General features: G+C 35.8%; 1 protein-coding gene across 1 annotated transcript; it reads left to right on the forward strand.

The window, feature by feature from the left end:
- The first annotated feature begins 11,861 nt into the window (after nucleotides 1-11,861).
- On the forward strand, nucleotides 11,862-23,629 carry LOC145574755 (cytochrome P450 CYP72A219-like). Its single transcript, XM_081632608.1, has 5 exons — nucleotides 11,862-12,363; nucleotides 13,996-14,213; nucleotides 17,284-17,528; nucleotides 21,893-22,283; nucleotides 23,057-23,629. Exons 1-5 carry the CDS (start codon nucleotides 12,081-12,083, stop codon nucleotides 23,480-23,482), a joined length of 1,563 nt encoding a protein of 520 aa, XP_081488734.1. The 5' UTR covers nucleotides 11,862-12,080; the 3' UTR covers nucleotides 23,483-23,629.
- The last annotated feature ends 99 nt before the right edge of the window (nucleotides 23,630-23,728 follow it).

Below are 23,728 nucleotides of genomic sequence, written 5' to 3' on the forward strand. Positions count from 1 at the left end.
TTTGACTCAATCCTATCATCCTTTTCGATCTATCCCTATAGATCTTGATGCCTAGTATGTACTAAGCCTCTCCCAAGTCTTTCATTGAAAAACATTTTCCTAACCAAGCCTTTACAGACTCTAATAACGGAATGTTGTTTCCAATGAGTAATATGTCATCGACATATAAGACTAGGAAGGCGATGTCACTCCCACTGACCTTCTTGTAAACACAAGACTCATCTGGATTCTTGATAAAACCAAACTTACTAATGGCTTCATCGAATCGCAGATTCCAACTTCTGCTTGCTTGCTTTAATCCATAAATGGACTTCTTAAGCTTGCATACCTTTCCAGCGTTGTTTTGGTCGACAAAACCTTCAGGCTGTGTCATATACACAGTTTCTTCCAAAATACCATTTAGGAAGGCGGTTTTGACATCCATCTGCCATATTTAATAATTGCAATATGCAGCAATCGCTAGGAGGATCAGAACGGATTTAAGCATTGCGACTGGAGAAAAGGCTTCATCGTAATCAATACCATGAACTTGTCTATAACCTTTTGCTACCAATCTAGCTTTGTAAATGAATACATTTCCATCTTTGTCGGTTTTCAACTTGAAAATCCACTTACATCCAATAGTTGTGTAACCTTCGGGTAAGTCAACCAAATCCCAGACTTGATTTTCAAACATGGAATCCATTTCAGATCTCATGGCCTTTTTCCATTTAGCAGAGTCGATGCTTGCCATCGCTTTCTTGTATGTTGCCGGTTCATCTCCATCCATGATCAGGATGTCCTAATTCTCGGTTAATACTAAACCAAGATATCTATTAGGTTGAGATCTCGTCCTTTGAGACCTACGTAGGGTAATGGACTGAGCATTTGCATTGTCGATTCGACTTTGCATATTTTGATCACTTTGACCTTCGTCAACAGATGCTGTTTAAGCACTTTGACTGTCATTCTGATTTTTTTTACTCATCCTCACGAACTTCATCGAGTTCGATTTTCCTCCCACTTGTCATTTTGGAAAGGTTTGCTCTTTCTCCAAAAAGACACAATCACGAGCAACAAACACTTTGCTCTCTGATTTTTTGTAGAAGTAGTACCCTTTGGTTTCTTTTGGGTAGCCCACAAAGTAAACCTTATCAGATTTAGGATGAAGTTTGTCAGAAATCAATTTCTTGACATATGCTTCGCATCCCCATATCTTTAGAAACGACAACCTAGGAGGTTTCTTCGTCCATAAATCATATGGAGTCTTTTCTACAGCTTTCGATGGAGCACGGTTCATTGTTAGTGCCGCAGTTAAAAGTGTGTGTCCCTAGAAAGAGATAGGAAGACCACTAAGACCCATGGTTGATCGTACCATGTCTAACAAGGTTCGATTTCTCCGTTCGGATACTCCGTTCCATTGTGGAGTTCCTGGAGGTGTCAGTTCTGAAAGTATGCCATGATTTTTCAGATGGTCATCGTATTCTTGGCTCAAGTATTCACCACCTCGATCCGATCGAAGGGCTTTGATTTTCTTGCCAAGCTGATTTTCCACTTCACTCTGAAATTCTTTGAACTTGTAAAACGATTCAGATTTATGTGACATGAGGTAGACAGCCATATCTACTATAGTCGTCTGTGAAGGTGATGAAATATCGATGTCCATTTCTTGTGGCGGAGCTCATTGGTCCACATACATCGATATTTATTAGACCCAATAAGTCACCGGCCCTTTCTCCCAACTTGGAGAATGGCTTCTTTATCATCTTGCCTAATAAACATCCTTCGCAATTCTCAAAAGATTCTAAATCGAAAGAGTCAAGAACGCCTTCTTGTAGAAACTTCTTGATGCGTTTGATGTTAATGTGGCCAAGACGACAGTGCCACAAGTAAGTTTGATTTGACTCCATGGTCTTAGCTCTTTTGGTAGTATTATTCACATTATAAACTTGTTTGTCTAAAGAAAGCACATAAAGACCATTTTCAGAATGTGCAATACCATATAAAACATTATCGAGATAAAACGAACATTCATTGTCTTTTACTCGAAATTCAAAACCTTTGTCGTCCAACGCCGAAATTGAAATAATGTTTTTGGTAATGTTAGGAACATAGTAATAACTTTCAAGTTCCAAAACAAGCCCTGAGGGCAAAGACAAACTGAGAGTTCCTACGGATACGGCTGCAATTCTGGCTCCATTGCCGACCCGAGGTTCAACCTCTCCCTTCGCTAGCTTCCTAACGTTCCTTAGACCCTGAGAATTGGTACATAGGTGTGAGCCACATCCGGTATCTAATACCCATGATGTTGAGCTAGTGAATTTTATGTCTATAACAAATATACCTGATTTAGAAGCAACGATTCTGTTCTTCTTATCTTCCTTGAATTTGAGGCAATCTCTCTTCCAATGTCCCTTCTTCTTACAATAGAAGCATTCGGAATCAGATTTAGACGATGCTACCTTCTTTTCCTTGTCGTCCTTGGTAGCTTTCGGCTTAGGAGGAAAGTTCTTCTTACCTTTCCCCTTGAAGCCTTTCTTCTTTTTGCCCGTGCGTTTGAACGGCTTGCCCTTTTTGACCATGAGCATGTCATGTTTTCCCTCATCCTTGAGCATTTGCTCGGCTTGCTTCAACATACCATGAAGCTCTGTGGGGGTTTTCTCCATGCTGTGCATATTATAGTTCATCTTGAACTGATCATAGCCTTTGTGCAGCGAGTGGAGAATGATGTCAATTGTCATCTCGGTTGAATACCCTGCATCAAGCCTTCCCATGTTCTCAAATAATCCTATCATTTTGAGTACATGTGGGTTGTCTAACTCTCCTCTCTTGAGCTTACTCTCAAGGATCTGTTTGTGGGTTTCAAACCTCTCAGTTCGGGCCTGCTCTTGGAATATATTCTACAGCTCAGAAATGATCTAAAAAGCTATCTCCTTCTCAAAGAAAGTCTTTTGAAGCTCGGGAGACATTGTGGCCAACATGATGCATTTGACATCCCGATTGGCACTTTGCCATCGGTTTAGAGCAGCCTGAGTCACCTCCTCATTAGGAGTGTCGGGCATTTCCTCACGAAGGACATATTCCTTTTGCTCTTGCACGAGAACAATTCGCAAATTTCTTTGCCAATAAAGAAAATTTGGCCCACTCAACTTCTCCTTGTCGAGAATTGAGCGCAATGAAAACTGGTTGTTTGAGTTACTTGAAGACATGATTCTACAATTGAAAGAATTTTAATGAAAAACCATTCATGATGCTTAAATAGTATTGAATTTAATTTGTGCATATTTCAAACTTATTTAACGTCTTATTTACACATAAATTGTCCCTATTTGGCGAGAATAAGTCGATTCCAAGATCCAAAGGAAATAGAGAGTGACTAAGCATGCTTTGGCTTGTCTTAGCACTCAATCTCCCAAGGTTAGCAACGCTTTGCTAATGGCTCCAAGCCACTCTTGGTTGAATAAATCGTCACATCTAATGCTCTTTCAACAATTTATTCACTTTGCCATGACATGTTAGGACTCCATCACTCATATCGTTGAGTACAACCAAAACCAACTTGCATACCCGATATGACTTATGAGTCTAGGGAGTAGTAGTGATTCCTCGCTTTGGCTTAGCCCATCACTACTCTCAATAGGTCGATAAGTGTTGTTTTGGAATGGAAATTTTACTCAATGTTTTAGGGACCTAGGGTTTCTATGTTGGTTGATTTAAGTGAACTTAATTAATCATCACAACATTCGAAATCCTAAACATGCACCTAAGATATAATTCATATAAACGATCATAAATATGTAAAGCATAAGCATTTTATGCATATTTGGCAACTAGCATGACCCCTTGAATTCTTCAAGTCTTCAAAAGGTCTTCTTTTGCAACTTCATGGCTTTGTCTTCCAAGAACCTCTGTCTTCAAGACTTGACCAAAATTATGCAATTACTAGTATCTACGATTAGGACTAATCTAAATATTAAGGTATAAAAATACTCAACGGTACACAGACCGTATTTAGATTTACAAAAATACATCACGGTTCGCAGTCCGTATTTTCTATCCTAATCGGGCCCCACTAGTTGCCATTTTATTAAGTCTATGAGAGAACATACATTCCATTCATCCATTCACTATTTGTGAATGGCCCATGCATTTTACAACGATAAAACAAGTAACAATGCATAAACACGCGATAACTAGTAACTAATCTAGGTGGTTAATCCGATTAACACGCTTAATTAATACTAGTCAAAGTTATTTTAACCGATTATGTAAATAAGCGCAATTAATATTTGAAGCTCCCACTAAATTCCGCATCCAACTTAATTAATCCAATTAATTAACCCGGTAAAACCCAAAATTTGCAAAAATTAAATTTTACCAACGCCGCTCAAAACCGAGGCCTAGCCTCCAAAATTTTAATTAAAATAATTAAAACCAAATTAAATTAAAAAATAATTAAAACGGCAAAATCCGCAAAATAGCATTGCCTTAAAACCCGGGGCTAATGTGCCAAGTGTGGGGTTGTGCGCATCGTGCCGCAAGCACGTAGCACGTAGCACACCCACACACACTCCCCGCAACAGCACCAAGCTCACTTACGCACTCATGCACTCATGCTTCACCAGCCACGGCCAGCCTAGCATAGCAGCACGCACAGCGCGCACAGCACCATGCTGCTGCTGCATCGTGCTGCTGCTTATTACTGGCTGGCACGCCATGCTGCTGGCAGCGAGCAGCAGCCACTTACCTCCCTCGCACACACGCACACACAGGCCTGCTGCCCATGCGCACACCTCGCACGCAGACACCACTCGAGGCGCCCAGCAACCTCGGCAGCCCCATGTGGGTTGCGTGAGCAGCCCGGTTGGCTGAGAGCATGCTTAGGGCTCTTAGGCCTCAATTTGGTGCTCATGCCTCGGGAAAAATTCCCGATTTTGTGTGACATTCTTAATCAATTCTAAATTAATTTTAGAATCAATTAATTTTGAGGAAAAATGAAAATATAACAAGTCCAACTTAAATAAATTCATCCAAGTGCATTTAACCAAATTTATTTCCAAGAACCATTCTTTAATAAAATTAGTTTAACTTTGTGCAACAAAATAAGGCAATTTCTCATTATTAATTTAATCAATTTAAATTAATCTTGAGATTTTAAAAAAATAAAAGGGAGTTGGAAAAATGGACATAAGTTCAATAAAGATTCCAACTTTAATATTTGTGAATCCTTGAAAAATTATATCTTCCAATATGAAGATAAACAAATTTCTATCACAAGTTTCAAACTTTATGATTCCAATTAACTTAAAAATGATTAAATCAACAAAGTTCAACAAAAATTCATGGAATTTAGTAACTTTAAAGTTTCAATCACTTTACATAATTAAAGATTGAATCTTTAGTACTTAGAAGCCTCAAAGAACAACAATTTCACACTTAATGCAATTAATTTGCAATTATGTGAAAAAATTAAACCAAGCTTTCAAACACAAATTACTACCAAGTAATCATGTCTAAAGAGGTTTAAAATTGCATATAAAATATGTATTGAACCAATTACATAACCACCATCAATATGCAATTAATTTTCAAGGTTAGAAAGACTTAAAATTTTTCGTCAAAACGAAAAATCCCTCAAAAAGTGCATTTCTGGTCGTTTTTTGGCTAAAATATGTGTTAAACCATTTCCAAAACGCCTTTTCCACCCAAAATTCACTAATTTTGGGTCGAAATCTAGGTTTGGGAGCTGAAGTCAGCTATAATACGGGATTAAAATCAATAAAACGAGCTACTAATCTAATTACCAACTTAAAACCAGAAAAATTAAGCCATAAAAATACCTTGAAAAATAATATGATTTTAAAAATAAACGAGCGAGGGTCCGATACCGCTGTTGGGGTTTGGTGAGTCCGACTCACCGCGGAAACAAACCCAAAAACAAGACCGCACTCGCAATATATAAAACCATAACCATAATTAACTTAATGACAAGATTAAGATAATAATTATACCTTTGACGCGTGCTTCACCCGACCTCGAGGGGCTCTTACTTCGAAAGCTAGCCTCCAAAATACGACGACCTCCAACGGAAGTCCACCCACAACTCGAACACCGACTAGGTCCAATGCCTTGGAGTTAGCAAGGCCCGACCGAAACCCGAATAATTGAGTTCAAAGGTTTTCACAATGGTGATGCCTTTTTCAACTCTTGAGTTCAAAGGTTTTCACTACTAGTGATGCCTTTTCCAATTCTTACTCAAGTGCATTTTCCAATACCCCAAGTTGGGTATTTATAGGGAAATGCAAGAGTATAAAAGCTCTCCCATCAATGTGGGAGAATTTGATTTTTCCATTTTATTTTAAAGCTAAAATAAAATTAATAATCAAACTAGTAATAAATCAACAAGTGGCAAACTCACAAGGAGGAGTAGGTGAGGACCATTTAGAGGAGGGGGGACCAAACTTGCTCCCCACTCTCACTCCCATAACCGGCCACCTCAACCCCATAGCACCCAATTAAATTGCACCACGTGGCACCCACACTTGGGTACCAAGGCACCTAAGGTGGGCTGCCATGTGCTACGGCCCAGCACTTCGCGCACCAAGTGTGGGCTGCTTGGCCGAGGCTAGCTGCCAGCATGCCGCGCACAATGTGCGGGCTACTAGCTGCCACGGCCTAGCAAGCCACGCACCAATTGTGCGGGCTGCTAGCTGCCGTATGCTAGCACAGCCACGCACCAATTGTGCGGGCTGCTAGCTGCCGTATGCTAGCACAGCCACGCACACTAGTGTTGGCTGCTAGCTGCGGTTTGCTAGCCTAGCCCCACACTTGGTGCGTGCTGCTAGCATTTGCCGCGCCCTTAGCACTCGGTTTTCCGACGCTAGGGGTATTTTGGTCATTGTTGATTTATTATTATTATTTTCATGTCTCGTCTTTTTACTATTTTCGACTCGACTTCCGACACTCGGTTTCGTCGCTCCAAGCTCGAATTTTCGACGTCTAAATATTAATTACTCGGTCAACTTATTAATTAATTCCTAACTAATTTGTCGCTTCGGCTCGTTAGTTGCTTGGGTGTGACCCGAAGGGTTCAGTCAAGATTAAGCTGTAATATTAATTATGCATTAATATTACTGATCGAAAGCAGCCTCCACCCAGGCATTTCGGTCACTTGACCTCACTGAAAAATTAGCTTTCTAATAATTCTGAACCCCCTATCGGAATAATACACTTGTTCGAAGGACACTATACCTTTCAAAGGTATAATTAAATGAGGGTTTGGACCAAATCAACTCTACTTTTAAATTAATTTAATTTAATTTCAATTTGATTTATATTTTTATTGAAGTTACTAATAATTTATTCATGATGTAGCAATTTAAAGGAGCGCGCGAAATGTGAGTAATTAATTAAGTTAATTACTTATTTTATTTTTATATTGCTAGTATCATGATTAGGTTAATTTATATTTGATTTGACTAACGTTATTATGGTTGAATTGCTTCTAATATTAATTTTTATTCTATTATATATTTATTGATCTCCATATTGCATGTGTTAAAGGGAATATGTAATTGAAAATCACGACTAATAAGATAATTTGGACAACCGATTTAGGATCCTTTTTAATCTTGTTATTTAATTAAAGTGAACACAAATATTTTAGAATTATATGTTGCATTAATATTCAACCAATTTAGCTTAATAATAGTTTGGAGCAAATTGAATCTTTGTTTGCATGCCTTTGAGATCACAGGAATCACTTTTCACTATAAGAATCGAGTAGAGACCAATACGGGTGAATGTGACTCCATGACTTACTTCGTACCATCATCCCCGATCCTCCTTTCGTGGTTCCGAACCATATGGAGTTACTAATCTCATGGATTATGAATGGGGTGTAACCTTCACGGGTCAATCGTTGTTGCTATCGTTGTCCCTTTACTCATGGTTGCCTTTTATGATCCGTGAACGGTTTACAAGTTCCTTAAAAAAAATGTTGGCAGCTCCCTACTTTATTTGTCAGTATACGTCAATTTCCACTTCCTATGAGTGCCAAGCATATTCACACATGCTTAACGTAGGCGCACTTCAAACGACGCCTACAGCTTCATACGAAGTACTCCGTAGTAAGCAACTGTTCACTTCACCTTACAAAAAAATAATATTAAGTAAAAATTAATTTTAGCTTATTAAAGATAATTTGAATCCTGTAACCATGTAGACACCTAAAAATGTCTCCCCAAAACCAAACCCGATGATGAACAATCTTTCACCGCCACTATTGGTCGGGTTTAGTATTTAATCCTGAGAGTGCTTAAACTTTAATTAAATTTGTATTTCTGGATAGTCCATGGATCAGTCTTGGTGTTTGGTAAAAGCATAGTTTTAATTTCAGCCCAAACCTTTTTTTATTGTTTTATTATTTATTTTGGCACAAACCTTTTATTTTCTTATTTTAGCCCGATTTTAATAAATCAGAAAAATGGCCCGAAATTATCAATCGGCACCTAAAATGCTGAATGAAATTAGGGTTAAAAATGAATTTGGACGGAAAAAAGGATAAAACTGTCCCGTGTCACGGCAAGGAATCCCGCGCCATGGGAATCCTTCCCGTCTGACGGCAAAGAATCTCGTGTCACGGGAGACCTGATGTGACACGGGTACAGTCTGTGTGTTTTCCGCGTAAACCCTAACGCGTTTTCTTCCCCGTTTGTTTAAAAGTATCCCGCGTCACGCAATAAAGTACCGTGTCACGGGATTCTCTCCCGTCTGACGGTGGAGTTTACCGTGTCACGGTACACTTTGCCGTGTCACGGGATACTGTTTTAGGGTTTCTGTCGTTTTAGGGTTCCGTGTGCTCCCTCAGCACATTTTTCCTATAAATAACCCCTCATTTCTGATGTACGGGGCATCAATTAATTCTCTCATTTATCTTCTATGCTCTAGCCTAAACACTAGCCTACCTTTCTCTCTTTCAAAATACCTTCCTTAAGCACTCCAAGGAGTCCGTACTTTACCCGGGGTTCTGTCCTTAAACCACGGCGTGAAAGGTAGAACTGTTTGAGGGTTTGGCCCCAAATCAACTCATTTAATTTAATTTTAATTATTGTTTAATTAATTTTCCTTGAAGTTACTAACGCGTTTATTGTTTTTATAGTAGCAAGCAAACAAAATCAAAGTAAGGAATCATGTTCCTTTTATTTCTATTATTTTTCTAACGATTTTATATTGTTGGATTTATTGTTGAATTGCTTCCAATATTAATGTTCATTCTATTATTATTTATTATGATCACCATATTGCATGTTTAAAGGGAATATGTAATTGAAAATCACGACTTATAAGATAATTTGGACAACCGGTTTAGGTTCCTTTAATCTTGTTGTTTAATCAAGTGATCACGATATTTTAGAATTATATGTTGCATTAATATTCAACCAATGTAGCTTAATAATAGTTTGGAGCGAATTGAATCTTTGTGTGTATGCCGTTGAGATCACAGGAATACTTTTCACTATAAGAATCGAGTAGAGGCCAATACGGGCGAATGTGACTCCATGACTCACTTCGTACCATCATCCCCGATTCTCCTTTCGTGGTTCCGAACCATATGGAGTTAGTAATCTCATGGATTATGAATGGGGTGTAACCTTCACGGGTCAATCGTTGTTGCCTTTCGTTGTCCCTTTTCGTGGTTGCCTTTTAATCCGTGAACGGTTTACAAGTTCCACAAAAACTTGTTGGCGGCTCCCTACTTTCCTTGTCCCTAATCGTGTCCCTAATCGTATATGTCAATTCCCACTTCCTATGAGTGCCAAGCATATTCACAACATGCTTTTACGTAGGCGCACTTCGAGCGACGCCTACAAACCATAATTTCAATTTAGTAAAAATCACTAACTTTAAAGAAGAAATATAATAGATAATCAGTAAAAATATTTTTAATAGCTCAACAAAATTAATTTTAGTTCAACAAAAATAATTTTAATTCAGTCAAAATAATTTCAGTTCAACAAAAATAAGGTGAACAAAATAGAGCCTAAATGTATGTACACAAACATTTGTCTTTCTAACTTCCAAAACTTTATACGAGTAATTTTTTTGTTGAAATTAATAATTTTCAAAAAAGAAATTAATTATAGATCGACTAATTCACCACATCACATGTAGTTTAGGAGTGTTCAAAAATTGGCCCGAGCGGATTGGAAAATGACCGAATTAGACCAAAATTTTCAACCCAGTCTCTTGGTAGAGAAATTCTATTACTTGCTCTATGTCTCCATGAGCAGGGTTTTAGAAAAAATCAATGGAAAGTAATAAGATTTGATAGAAGTGAGGTTGATTGAAGAATAAAAAATTTAAAAAAAAATGTAAAAGTGAGGAAAAGAAGGGAAGAGAGAGAATATTAAAAAAAATAAAATATGATTTGAGCGGACCATCGATGAGGTGGAAAATAATAAAATGTTGTTAAAAGTTTCCAAAAATAAATAAAGAGTAAGTAATAAAATACGGTCGCAAAAGAAAATTGGAGCAAGTAATAAAATACGGAGGGAGTAATTTTTTTTCTAGTTTTTGATCCAGTCAATTTCGATCTAAAAACCTTTTAAACCAGTCTTGGAACGGACTAGATTTTTACTTTAAGTATGCTAAAATTTAATAAATGATTTAAGATTATCTTTACTAAGTTAGGAAATTAACTTTTATTTCATGAGGTTTTTGTATAGACTTAAATATATATATATATATATATATATATATATATATATATATATATATATATATATATATATATATATATATATATATATATATATATATATATATATATACATCTCTATGGTAGCCCTACCTATAAAGTGTTGCGCTGAAATGATAACCCCTCATTTTTTATTTATACAAAATATCCCTAATTAAGAAATTTATCCCAATTATAACCTTATTGAATGTTCTTTGCTTAAAACTCAAACTATGGTTAGACTCTTAAAGATATCATCCAAGTACTTACTGATTTCGTGCAGACAATTAACCATGTCATCTAACTTATTGATCATATCATCCTGCTTAGACTATTTTTTAGGAGTTGTAAAAAAAAAAAAAATAAAAAAAAAAATGAAGATGAGTTTACCGAATCGAACTCGCAACAGCTAGGGGTGTACACCGATCTAGACCCGGACCGGATTAGACCTGAACTGGGTTGGACCGGAACCGGATTGGACTGGTTTACGAAGACCGGCAGTGGACTTGAATCTGTCGGTCCGGTTAAGGTCCAGTTTTCGGTTCGGGTATTTTATGTACACCCCTATGGGGCCTAGCTAGGGGTGAACCGGTCTAGACTTGAACCAGGTTGGATCGGGACCGGTTTGCACGGACCGGCAATGAACCTGAATTTTACGGTCCGATCAGATTCTGGTCGACTAGTCCGGGTTTTTTTGTACATTCCTAGCGACAGCTATGGAGGAGTTTCGATATCAACCTTATCAAATGGTTTAGATTATTGTTGATTGAGAATGTGATGATTTATTTCACTTATTTGAAGGAGATTGTTTGGGTAAAAGAATATGCGAAGGTGAGAGCCGTCTCACCAATGATAACATCATCCAATACTATGCGTCGAAAAAATCAAATTGAATTGGTATCTAATTCACTAATTGGAGGTTTATTTTCATTTCCTTTTCATTTTCATAACGATATTCTACATCTTCAAAGCTGCTACGTAAATATATAATTAATATAAGAAATTAGGCCCACCGTAACATATGGCAAGCAACAAAGCACAATCTCGTGCTGTGGTGCATGTATGATGTATGGTATAACTTGTTCGCTAAATAGATACTAAAAGGATAATTTGTAGCACACAAGTCGACCAAATATTCATAGCCAGACATAATCCCTTCATTTCTTGTACGTATGTGATAGTAGTATATGTGTTGTATTTTCATATAATATCTATTCTCTTATCACAAAGCCAAACACAAATTAATACTTTATTTCGTCCTTATATTACTTCGTTATATTATTAGTTCAATTTGTGTGTGTAGTATACTATCAACGTGATTATTAATTTTGAACAGGGGTAATTACTTGTCTCGGAAACAGATATGGAAGCAAAAGGATTGTTTGTTGTATTTTCTTTAGTATGTGTTGTGTTGGTGAATTTGTTGTGGAGTATATTGGAGTGGGTATGGTTGAAACCTAGAAGATTAGAAAGATGTCTTAGAAAACAAGGTTTCCAAGGTAACTCTTATAGGCTACTCCATGGAGATACCAGAGACAAAGAAAGGATGTTGATTGAGGCTAGATCGAAGCCTGCTATGCCATATTTATCAAATGATCATCTTTCGCGTGTTCTTCCGTTCTTTCATCACACTGTCAATACCTACGGTACATAACTACATACTTGTGTTGACACTACTACTTGTGCAGTGTTTTACTACATCTCATTGTTGTTCCTCTTGGAATCTTCAAAAGTTTTCATTGCATGCAACATGGAATTTGATGATTAGTATAGTGGATTTTTACTAGATTCGTTTCAATTTGTAGTAAACAATTAAAATTTTATAAAACTTGTTTAAAGGTTATTTAAAAAACTTATATATATATATATATATATATATATATATATATAAAAATAAAAATAAAAAAAAATAAAAAAAAAACATTAATTAACACAAAAGAAAACGAAGGATATTCCATAATAATATAAACCCTTTTTGTGGAAAAATCTTGAATTAATTCCCAAGTATAGACTATTATCATGTGTACATCCCATGCATGTAATTGTTTTTCGTATCGGTTTAAAATGAATGGGGGAATAAAACAAAAGCATGCAATTGTTTTATAAAATAGATCAACTTATACTCTAATTTATAATTGAATTATCAGCGTTAAATCAGTTTGTCTATGATTTAAAGGATTTATGCTAATCCATGATTGAAAATTTTGACATACAATTTTGTAATTAATACGGAGTAATCTAAAAATTGAAGTGAATTTATTTTTTTATTTTAAAATTTGTCATACAATTCTGACAAAGAATGTGTCACATTCAGGGCGACTTGATAGGGGATGATAGGTCCTCCTCCTTTATGTGTCGACTATTGTGACATGCAAGGTGGTTTATGATAAGTTCAGGGACAATACTAGTCACTAGATCAAGACAAGCATTTGAAGAAAAGTCTAGGAAATTTTATTACAAAGTTTGTCGCATTAAAGATGTCCAAACCGACTTGGCCTCTAATCTGAAAAATGAAATTCAGATTTCAAGCTATATAAACACAATAGTTTAGCATGATTTAAATTTAAATAGACCTGATTTGACCTCACTAAACCTAACCCAGATATTCGAATTGATAATACCTCTAGTGAATCTAGCTAGTTTATATGATAAGTCATTATGCTTAAATGCCTTAATTTTATAAGTAGAGCAGACTACATGAACTAACATGAGGATTTCTTAGGAGGTCACACATCTAGTACTACTCTCAATTATTGTAGCTCATGTCAAGCGACGTGACAAAGTATTATACTAGCTATCATTGGCCTAATATAACTCTCCTCCTTTATTCAAAATTGGGACTGACAGCAGAAAACCCAGTGGAGTTAAAAAAAACAAAAATTTAATAATGGTTAAATTTGTAATGGATGAGTAGTCCTTATTGTAGAACATTAGGCAAGTTCGATCCTTTCTCTGTTTTATATATTAATAATGGTTACACTGGAGGTTCATATAGCAATTACAAGAAATGATTTAAAATTGCAATATGCATGTATAACTTATACGAAGTATTGTATAAATAAAAAAATAAAAAAAATAAAAAGAGGAAATTACAATATTACATTAGGTGAAATTTTGTAGAAAAATAAAGTTTTGCGTTGTTATCTACCCAATATAACGTGGGATAAAGTAAAGTGTATCCATTTATTTTAATTTTTTTTTTTTTTTTTTTTTTTTTTTGAGGAAAAAGTGTAACCATTAATTTGATATTTGATATGTACATATGTATTTATGTACAGGTAAAAAATGTTTTATGTGGAATGGTCCAACGCCCTTGGTATCAATTTCGGAACCAGAGTTGATGAGAGAAGTTTTTATGAAGATAAACGAGTTTCAGAAGCCACAATCGAACCCTTTTTTTAAGCAGCTCGCCACTGGTTTGGTTCAAGTAGAGGGTCATGTGTGGGCCAAGCGGAGGAAGCTACTCAATCCAGCTTTTCACATTGACAAGCTGAAGGTAGGTTAACCCTTAGCGCAAAGCTGCTATTTGTTAGCAAATATATAAGATGGAAAAATATATCACTACATGCATAATAGGTGACAGGTAGTAAGTATTTTGGGGGAAAATATTCAACCTATAATATGGTAAAAAATACCATTACATGCATAATAATACACAAAAAATACTATTAAGACAACTTATATTTTCATGGTACATTATATATGCATAATGATACATAATGGACTTATGGTATATTATAATATAACACTGTAGAGTTGGCTTTTTTCCAAAAGCTAGTCAAATTTACATTTTTGTCCTCCTAAATGCTTTATAAATGCATAGCGGCTATATACTGAGATGCACTCCTAAAGGTAGTACATTTTTTTTTAATGTAGCTTCCATTATGTCATTTATTTTAACATTAAATTAAAAAATACACAAATTCTTCAAAAAGGCTGATTTACGTTAATTTATTCTAAGACGTGTTAAAGTTATCTTAAAAGTATTTAAAATTATCCTTTATACTACAAAAGTTATTATTTTTTGTAATAAAAAATTTTATATTATAAAAAACTTATAATGTATTAGATTACTCATTTGGCCTTTATAGTATATAATCAAGAATTTATAAGAAATTACTAATTAAAATAAAATTCAAACCAACGACAAATTAAAAGTAATTTTTTAGCGGATTAAAGTTATCATAAAAATAGTTAAAGTTACCCCAACCCAGAGCCGTATTAAACATTTTCAAGCCATAGTCTAATTCTAAAAATTGGGGGCCCTAATAAAAAAGGGTGTCATTTGAACTCATCTACGATAAAGACTGTAAGTAAAACTACAATATAAAAATTAAAAAAAAAATTAAAAAAAAAAAAAAAAAAACATTGAATCGAAGCAAAATAAACAAATAAACAAAACTAATTAAACAAATAAACAAAACTAATTAAACAAATAAATTACTACACTACACCTAGAACACACAAATCAACAAATTACAAACATTAGCAATTGTTCAAATTCCAAATATCAAAAACCCCAATGCCTCTAATGCAGTCACATCTCACATGTAACTGATTTCTTTTACTTACATTAAAAAAAAAATATTAGGCCCCGTTCACTTCACCTTATTTTTGCTAAATTGAAATTATTTTTACTGAACTGAAATTATTTTTGATGAACTGAAATTATTTTTACTGAACTGAAATTAATTTTAGTGAACAGAAATTATTTTTGCTGAACTGAAATTATTTTTACTGAATTTCTATTATATTTCTTCTTTAAGTTTACTGATTTTTACTGAATTCAAATCATTTTTACTGAACTGAAATTATTTTTGCTGAACTGAACTTATTTTTACTGAATGAAAATTAATTTTATTGATCTGAAATTATTTTTACAGGATATTATTTTTTTAAGGTGAAGTGAACAGGGCCTAACAATGCACTCAAAGCAAATCACAAAAATCTGAAATTACATTATTTAGTATTAGGAGGGAAAAAGCAGTAAATCTCATAGGAAAGTAATACCCTTCCTTAAAAAAATAATAGAAAGGGAAAATGGAAATAATTAATTCCACCTTTGTGTGGTTTGACAATAACAATCCCACGTTTTGATTATCACAAGGCAATCCCACCTTGGTATGTCATCTTCAGTTAATAAACCTTTTAACATACAACTTGTTAAAGAGGTTAAAATGTTTTTTTTAAGCCACGTGTCATTCAATAATTTGTCAAAACAAAAAACATTAAAAATAAAATAAAATAAAAAAAACCACCACCCACCCACCGTGAAAACGAAAACTTGCTGACCGCCACCCTAAACACCCGAAAACGGCTGGCCGAAACCCCCAAATACAAAAATCCATCCCACCAACCAAAATCCACCCCCGAAACCACCCCTTGACCAAATCCCACTCCCTAAACTACCATAACCACGACAGCCACCACCCTGAAAACCCCACTTAGCCACCGAAAACCACCTCTAAACGCTGAAAACCCCTGAAACCCCACGCAACCTCCATCCCAGCCTTGATAACCCCACCCAACCTCCCTATCACCTCGATTATCCCCATCTCTGCCCCGAAAAGGCCGCTTAAACACCTTAAAAACCCGACCCCACCGCGAAAAATCCACCGTTTCCCTAGTGGGTAGGTGTCGGTCGGCCGTTTTCGGAGGTTTAGGAGGGCGACTAGCCAATTTTTGGTGGTGGCTGGGATAGGGTTTCACGGTGGCTAGGGTTTTTTGTTGGTGGCATGGGTTTTTTTTTCTTTTTTTTTTTTTTAAATTTTGTTTTCTGTGTTTTTATTTATTTATTTTTATTTTTATTTTTTGCTTTTTTTTTATTAAAACATAAAATGAACCTATTAAAAATTGACACATGGCATATGACCTACAAAAATCGGTCACCAACAGATTAAGGTCTATTAAAAGAAAATGACATGCAAAGGTGGAATTGCCTCGTAATAATCAAAAGGTGGGATTGTTATTGTCAGACCATGCAAAGATGGGATTATTTATTTCCATATTTCCTAATAAAAAATTAGGAGTAATATGACTGATTTTCCTCCTTGAATGAATGTTGATCTCTAACGTAGTAAACAATGAGTAATCCAATTAAAGAATTTGGATTTATGTGATACATATAACTTAAATGAATAAATTTCTTTTTCTATTAGAAGCAATTCAAGGATATTAAGAACATACTACTCCATACTCATAACTAACCATTGAATTAGAGAGAAAGGTGGGCCAATGGGAGGGAGTATCAAAGTGAAAATTTCAATATTGTTTTGGTAATAATGTAAGAATTAATTACTGTTTTTTTTTTTTTAACAGTTGGGTTCCAAGTGGAATTGGGCCCTTAAGATTTCGGGGCCCTGTGCTAAGGTCTGCTTGCATCGGCTCTTAGCCGGCCCTGTCTCAAACTGACCATATTATAATAAAATTAATATACATCCATCTTACATAAGACTTATTTTATTTGCAAGAAATGAATATTTTATGTGTCATAAATAAGCAATTGATAATGTAACATTATATTTGAATTATCGCCTATGTTGTAACCCGGTATAACTGGATTGTAGTTTATGCTTCCTGCATTTTTGACAAGTTCATATCACATGATCCAAGAATGGGAAGAACAGGCGTCAAAAAAGGGGTCTTGTGAGATAGATGTATGGTCACATTTGCATAAGCTCTCTGCAGATGTCATTTCAAGAGCTGCGTTTGGAAGTAGTTATGAAGAAGGAGAAAAAATATTTGAATTCATAAATGAGCAAATTACGGTTGCCGAGCCACTTATAAATTCAGTTTATATCCCTGGATTGAGGTAACCCTATATTTCGTATTAATTAATCAAATATTTTAGTTTGTTCTTACCTGACTTAATTAGTGAGCAAGAGATTGTTTCGTTACAAAAAATTATTATTTCTAAAGTTTTTTGCCGCATGAATAATCAATCATAAACAATACAATGAAAACTTTTGCTATAATATGTCAGGAAGATAGTTCCTCCATTTTTTTTATAGTTGCAATAGTTTGACTTTTACATTATTCTCTTATTTCACTTTGACTAGTTTTAACGATTTATGTTTAAGTAAAAATATAGTCATGTGGGATCTTGTTAGATTTGTATTGATTTTTTTTTTTTTTTTTTTTTTTTTTTTTTTTTTTTTTTTATTGAAAACCAGTAAGCAAATTATATTAGATCAATTTCCGCCAAAGTAAGTAAGCTTTGAGGAAAAGAATGCGTACAAACCAATTTTGAGTTTGGATCTGTAGCCCACCTAGCAACCATATGAGCTAAAGCATTACCACCTCGTCTTACATGCTTACACTGGAAATAAGAAAAAGAAGTACTAATAGCAAAGATGTCTTCAAACAAGAGAAACTTGGGAGCACTGCCTTTCTACCTGGACTGAATTGCACGAGCCACCTGCAACGCATCACATTCCAAAATCACTTCTTCAAATCCCAGCCTTCGACCAAGCTCCACACCAAACCGAGTAGCCCCTGCTTCTGCCATTTCAGGGCACCACCTGACTGCAAGGTTCTTCACAGCAGCAGCCAGTACATTTCCATCAGAACCTCTGATCACCACGCCAAATTGAATACCACAGTTCTACATAATATGGGCATCAACGTTGATTTTAACATGTCCCCCTGAAGGAGGATTCTAGGAACCTCTCAGGTCCAACCCCATTCCTAGACCCATAGACTTTAGCACTATATGCGTTGTGATCAAAAGTCATCTTCACAAACCCAACCCCCATCTACACTGCATCAACCCCAGACTCTCCTCTAAATAAGTGACAATTTCTGCTATGCCAAATTGCCTAAGTTAACGAAGCAAAAATACTCAATCTCTCCTTGTTGACTTTAGTTGACAACCAAACCAACCTATCTGCAAAGGAGCTCGAAGAAGCAGCAGCCAAAAGCTCACTAAAGTCACTAGTGTCCCACACTTTCACATCGTGAGTACAATCAAAAAGTGTGTGCATAATTGATTCCTCATCCCCCCCCCCCCAAATAGAGCAACGTATAGGATCTATAATATGACGTCTATGCAAAACCCCCATCACCGCCAAAGAACCTTTGCACGCACTCCACAGAAAATGATTGAGTTTAGGAGGACCTCCTACGCTCCATACCAGCTTCCAAAGAGAATTGGTCGCATTCCCATGAAATAAATCCCAAGCTCTCTCATGACCAAGTCGGCCTAGCCAATAGCCACTCTTGACCGTGTAAACACCATCCCTCGTAGGCCACCAGTAACGGGTATCTTTCTGCTCAGACAGAGGGAGAGGAAGATCAAGTATCCTGAGTCTGTCCGCAACACTGAAATTCGCAGCAAGCATAGCATCATCCCAACAGTTCCGGGAATTATCAATTAAATCAAAAACCTTCAACTCCATATTGCTGCTCCCAATTGGCGAAGGAACTAAATGAGATCCCTCACCAGGCAGCCAGGACTCCTCCCAAACCTTGATACAAGACCCGTCACCAATTCTCCATTTGAACCCATCGAGAAGAAGGTTCTTTGCTCCCCAAATGCTGCACCAACTATAGCTTGGGTCAAACCACCTTCGAGCCTCAATAAACTCTGAGTGCTTGAAATATCAGGCCTTCAAGATGCTATGCAACAGGGATGTATCATCATTAGCTAGCCTCCAACCTTGCTTTGCAAGCAAAGCTTGATTGAACACCCGAAGATTACGAAAACCTAATCCCCCTTTTGACTTTGGAAGGCAAAGATCCTCCCATTTGTGCCAATGCATCTTCCTTTCCGTACCTCTCGAACCCCACCAAAACTTAGCTAACAAGGAGTGAATCTCATCAATTAAGGTGTTCGGCGTCTTAAAAATACTTAACATATAAGTAGGAAGGGCTTGGCCAACCGCTTTGATAAGGACTTCCTTCCCCGACCGAGAGGAGCTTTTCCTTCCAACCTTGCAAATTCTTCCAAATACGTTCCTTCAAACAAGCAAAAACCACTTTTTTTTATCTCCCTATAATTGTCGGCATCCCCAAGTATTTCTCATGTCTATCCACCTCTTTAACACCAAGAGTCTCCACAATAGATGTCCTTCTTTCAATGCTCACACACTTGCTAAAAGCTACCTCTGTCTTGCTTAGATTGACTTTCTGACCCGATGCCCTTTCATAAGTACTAATAATATTAGCAATCTTAGAGCATTCTTGCAGCATAGCTCTCACAAAAAGGATACTATATATCATCGGCAAAAAATAAATGTGATACCCTTGGAGCACCTCCACACACCCTAGCCCCATGAATCTCATTGTCCTTTGCCGCCTTCGAAAGAAGAGTAGAGAAAGCATCCGCACAAATCAAAAACAAATATGGAGAAATAGGATCACCTTGACGAAGACCTCTAGATGGAATCAAAGAACCCGAAATAGCCCCATTGTACTTAAAAGAGAAAGAAACACTTTCCAAGCACTTCATAACCCGATCAATCCACGTGACTCGAAACCCCATTCTAAGCATCACCTTCTCGAGGAACCTCCACTCAACTCTATCATAAGCCTTACTCATGTCCAATTTAAGCGCAATCGAGCCCTACTTTCCCTCCCCTTTTTTCTTCATCGAGTGGAAAATCTCAAAAGCAACAAGCGCATTATCATAGATAAGCCTATTCGGGACAAAAGCGCTTTGATTCACTGAGATAACCGAGCCAAGAAAAGGTTTTAATTTATTTGCAAGGGTTTTCGAGATAATTTTGTACAACACATTGCATAAACTTATAGGTCGAAATTCCGACATCTCCTTTGGCTCGTTACATTTTGGGATGAGAACAATACAAGTGCGGTTCACCTCATGAAGGTCCACCTCTCCATGCCACCACGCTTTAACATAATTAATAATGTCATTCCCAACCAAGCCCCAAAATTTCTGGAAAAAGAGAGCATGAAGTCCGTCCAGTCCCGGCGCCTTATTAGGATGCATTTGGAACAACACATTTTTTATCTCTTCCCCCGTAGGTTCACTCTCAAGAGCCATATTCATCTCATCCGAAACAAGATTGTCGATACCTGCCAAAGCCTCATCAAACTCACTCGGCTGATCAGAAGTAAAGAGACCCTCGAAATACCGAGCAATGATCGCATCCATGGCTATCGGTGAGGTCTGCCACTCCCCACCTTCATCCATTAGACCCATAATTGTATTTTTTTGTCTCCTCTTACTCGCTTTGTGATGGAAATACTTTGTATTTTTATCACCATCACGTAACTCATTCGCCCTTGATCTAGCAAACCAATAGGATTCCTCCAAGAGTCTCAACTCCTTTAACTCATTGCTCACTTCATGGCATTGTTGAAGAGAAATAGCATCCAAACGGCCACCCTGTAGCTCACGCAATTTTGTCTCAGCATTTTTTATTTTTTTCTTCAACCCCCCAAATGTTCTCTCTGCCCATGAGGTGAGCCTCTTTTCCAGCCCCATAATTCAATCTGTCATGGATGTAGTAGCCCCTGCACTCCACGCATCATCAACCACCTTGCTCTATTCAATATTAATATCAAATGTTTATAATTTTTATATATTGGTAATTAAAGATATAAACGATTGAAAACATGCATTGGCAAGAGTGAAAAGAGAAGTGTTTCAACTTTTAAAAATAGCGAAAGTATATCATTATAGAATTATACATATTTAAGATATGAAACTAGATAGGCTATATAATCTCTTATTAGCTTGATTTTTTATATATACTCCGTGGATAAAACTTCTTTTAATTAACTTTCAATGTTGATTTTTTATGCAGTTATTTGCTTTTATGTTTTAAAAGATTCTTGAGTGTAGAGTAAAAATTATTTTACTTTTAGAGCCGAACTTATGTTTACCAACTGAAACTTATATTTTTATTTATTATAGCAACTATAATTTTAAAGGTGAAAAGAACATGATCATATTAAAATTCAAAGTTCTTTTAATTAAAACATAAAAGTAATGAGGCTAAATGGCTAATGATCTAATGGAGCCTATGTAACAAAAATTAGTTCCCCACTCATCAACAAGAATTTGTTCGTGGGATGATTTTCTCATTAGCATGTGTGTGAAATTTCAAAAAACGAGTAAAGTGCCTAGAAAAGCATGAAAGCTATTGTGTTCATTTTTCATATAGCATGTGAATGTCAACTAACTTCCTCGTGTCACTTGTTTGAATTTAGGTTTGTCCCAATTAGGGCACATAAGAGGATGACGGAGATTGACAAACAAATCCGCAGTCTATTGAAAGGTATTATTGACAACCGAAAGAAAGTGATGAAGATAGGAGAAAATTCTAAGGATGATTTGTTGGGTTTATTACTAAACTCAAGTTTTCAAGATATTCAAAATGGAAGTAAGAAGCAAAATTTGACTAAGTTGGATCTTGAAGAAGTGATTGATGAATGCAAGATATTCTACTTAGCAGGCCAAGAGACTACTTCCGCATTACTCGTATGGACACTAATTTTACTTGGAACACATCAAGAGTGGCAAGCACGAGCACGAGAAGAGGTTCTAAAAACATTTGGAAATGAAAAACCAGATTATCATCAATTAAATCATCTAAAAACAGTAAGTGCATGCAAAAGTTATATATATTTTTACAAATGGTATCTTCAAATTTTTACTATATGATTTCCTTCAATTCATCCACATACATTTTAAAACATTGGAAATTTCTATATGATGGTCTCCATGAACTGAAATTTTTTTTGGAAGAAAAACTTTTTTTGAGTTTTATTGAATGGCCCTATGGTTTTGAATATATAATTAAGTTATATTGCACTAAATTCATATAAACTTTTAATCTTCCAAATGTTCAAATAGAGACATGTTTTGTTTATTTGAAATAAGTAGTTCTAAATTGTGCAAGATTTGGTGTAGTCTAATCCGGTTTTGATGATTTGGGTTAGTCTAGTCTATATGTTTTTGTGTATATTTTGTCTTTTTCTTTCCTTTTATTTAAAAATATATAAAACTATTATTTGTACGTGTTTGTTTATGTGTGTGTAATCTAAATTTAGTGATGAATTATAAAATGAAACATTTAATTTACATTTTTAGTAATTAGTATGTATGATTTTGATTTTGATTTAGTGTGACATATAAAGTGTATAGATATTCAAATATGAGACGTATGTGTTATATAAAATTCATCACCCTAGTACAGTTACAAATGCTATAAAATTTTGAAGAATTTGTATAGCATATCCGCCCTTTTCTTACTCAAGTCTATTAATTTTTCCATCAAGAAAGATTTCACTATTAATTGTTGGAGTATATACATTATTGCTAATAATAATATAATCATTTAATTTAATTTTTTGTTGGGCTTTAATTTATAGGTAAACATGATTCTACAAGAGGTTCTTAGATTATACCCTCCTGTGACTGAGTTAACACGCACAGTTAAAGAAGACATCAAAGTCGGAGAAATTTTCTTGCCCAAAGGAGTGTTGGTCAATCTTCCAATACTCCTCCTACATCAAGACGAAAAGCATTGGGGACCTGATGCCAAGGAGTTCAAGCCTGAGAGATTTAGTGAAGGAATTTGTAAGGCGAGCGGAGGGAACATGTCATTTTTCTCATTTGGTTGGGGGCCAAGAATATGCATCGGGTCTAATTTCGCCATGATGGAAGCTAAATTGGCATTAGCATTAATTTTGCAACGCTTCTCGTTTAACCTTTCACCGCTGTATGCTCATGCACCTTCAGCTCTTGGAACTCTTCGACCTCAGTTTGGTGCTCCGATAATATTTCATCGACTATAGGAAGTTATCGGAAAATTACTTGTACAACTGTACTACTAATATGTATCCTTGTGATGTTTGAAACAAGGTCGATCATAATAATCATTAATAATTGTGATTTCTTACTAAGTCAAATAACTATAAATTTTATGTATTCTTTCCGTTTTATATTATGTGCAACCTTTTCCAAAAACGGATGCTATACATTATCTATAACAAATCAAGCCAAAACTTTCCTATTTTACTAAAAAATTTGTGTGAATTTAC

This window comes from Chenopodium album, chromosome 13 (assembly GCF_948465745.1).
Source record: "Chenopodium album chromosome 13, dcCheAlbu1.1, whole genome shotgun sequence".
Lineage (NCBI taxonomy): Eukaryota > Viridiplantae > Streptophyta > Magnoliopsida > Caryophyllales > Amaranthaceae > Chenopodium > Chenopodium album.

What these genes read in the sequence shown, in the direction of transcription:
- LOC145574755 (XM_081632608.1), top strand. Translation starts at nt 12,081, where the DNA reads ATGGAAGCAAAAGGATTGTTTGTTGTATTTTCTTTAGTATGTGTTGTG. An exon ending in TTCACATTGACAAGCTGAAG is followed by an intron (nt 14,214 to 17,283) that starts GTAGGTTAACCC and finishes ACTGGATTGTAG; the next exon opens with TTTATGCTTCCTGCATTTTT. An exon ending in AATTAAATCATCTAAAAACA is followed by an intron (nt 22,284 to 23,056) that starts GTAAGTGCATGC and finishes TTTAATTTATAG; the next exon opens with GTAAACATGATTCTACAAGA.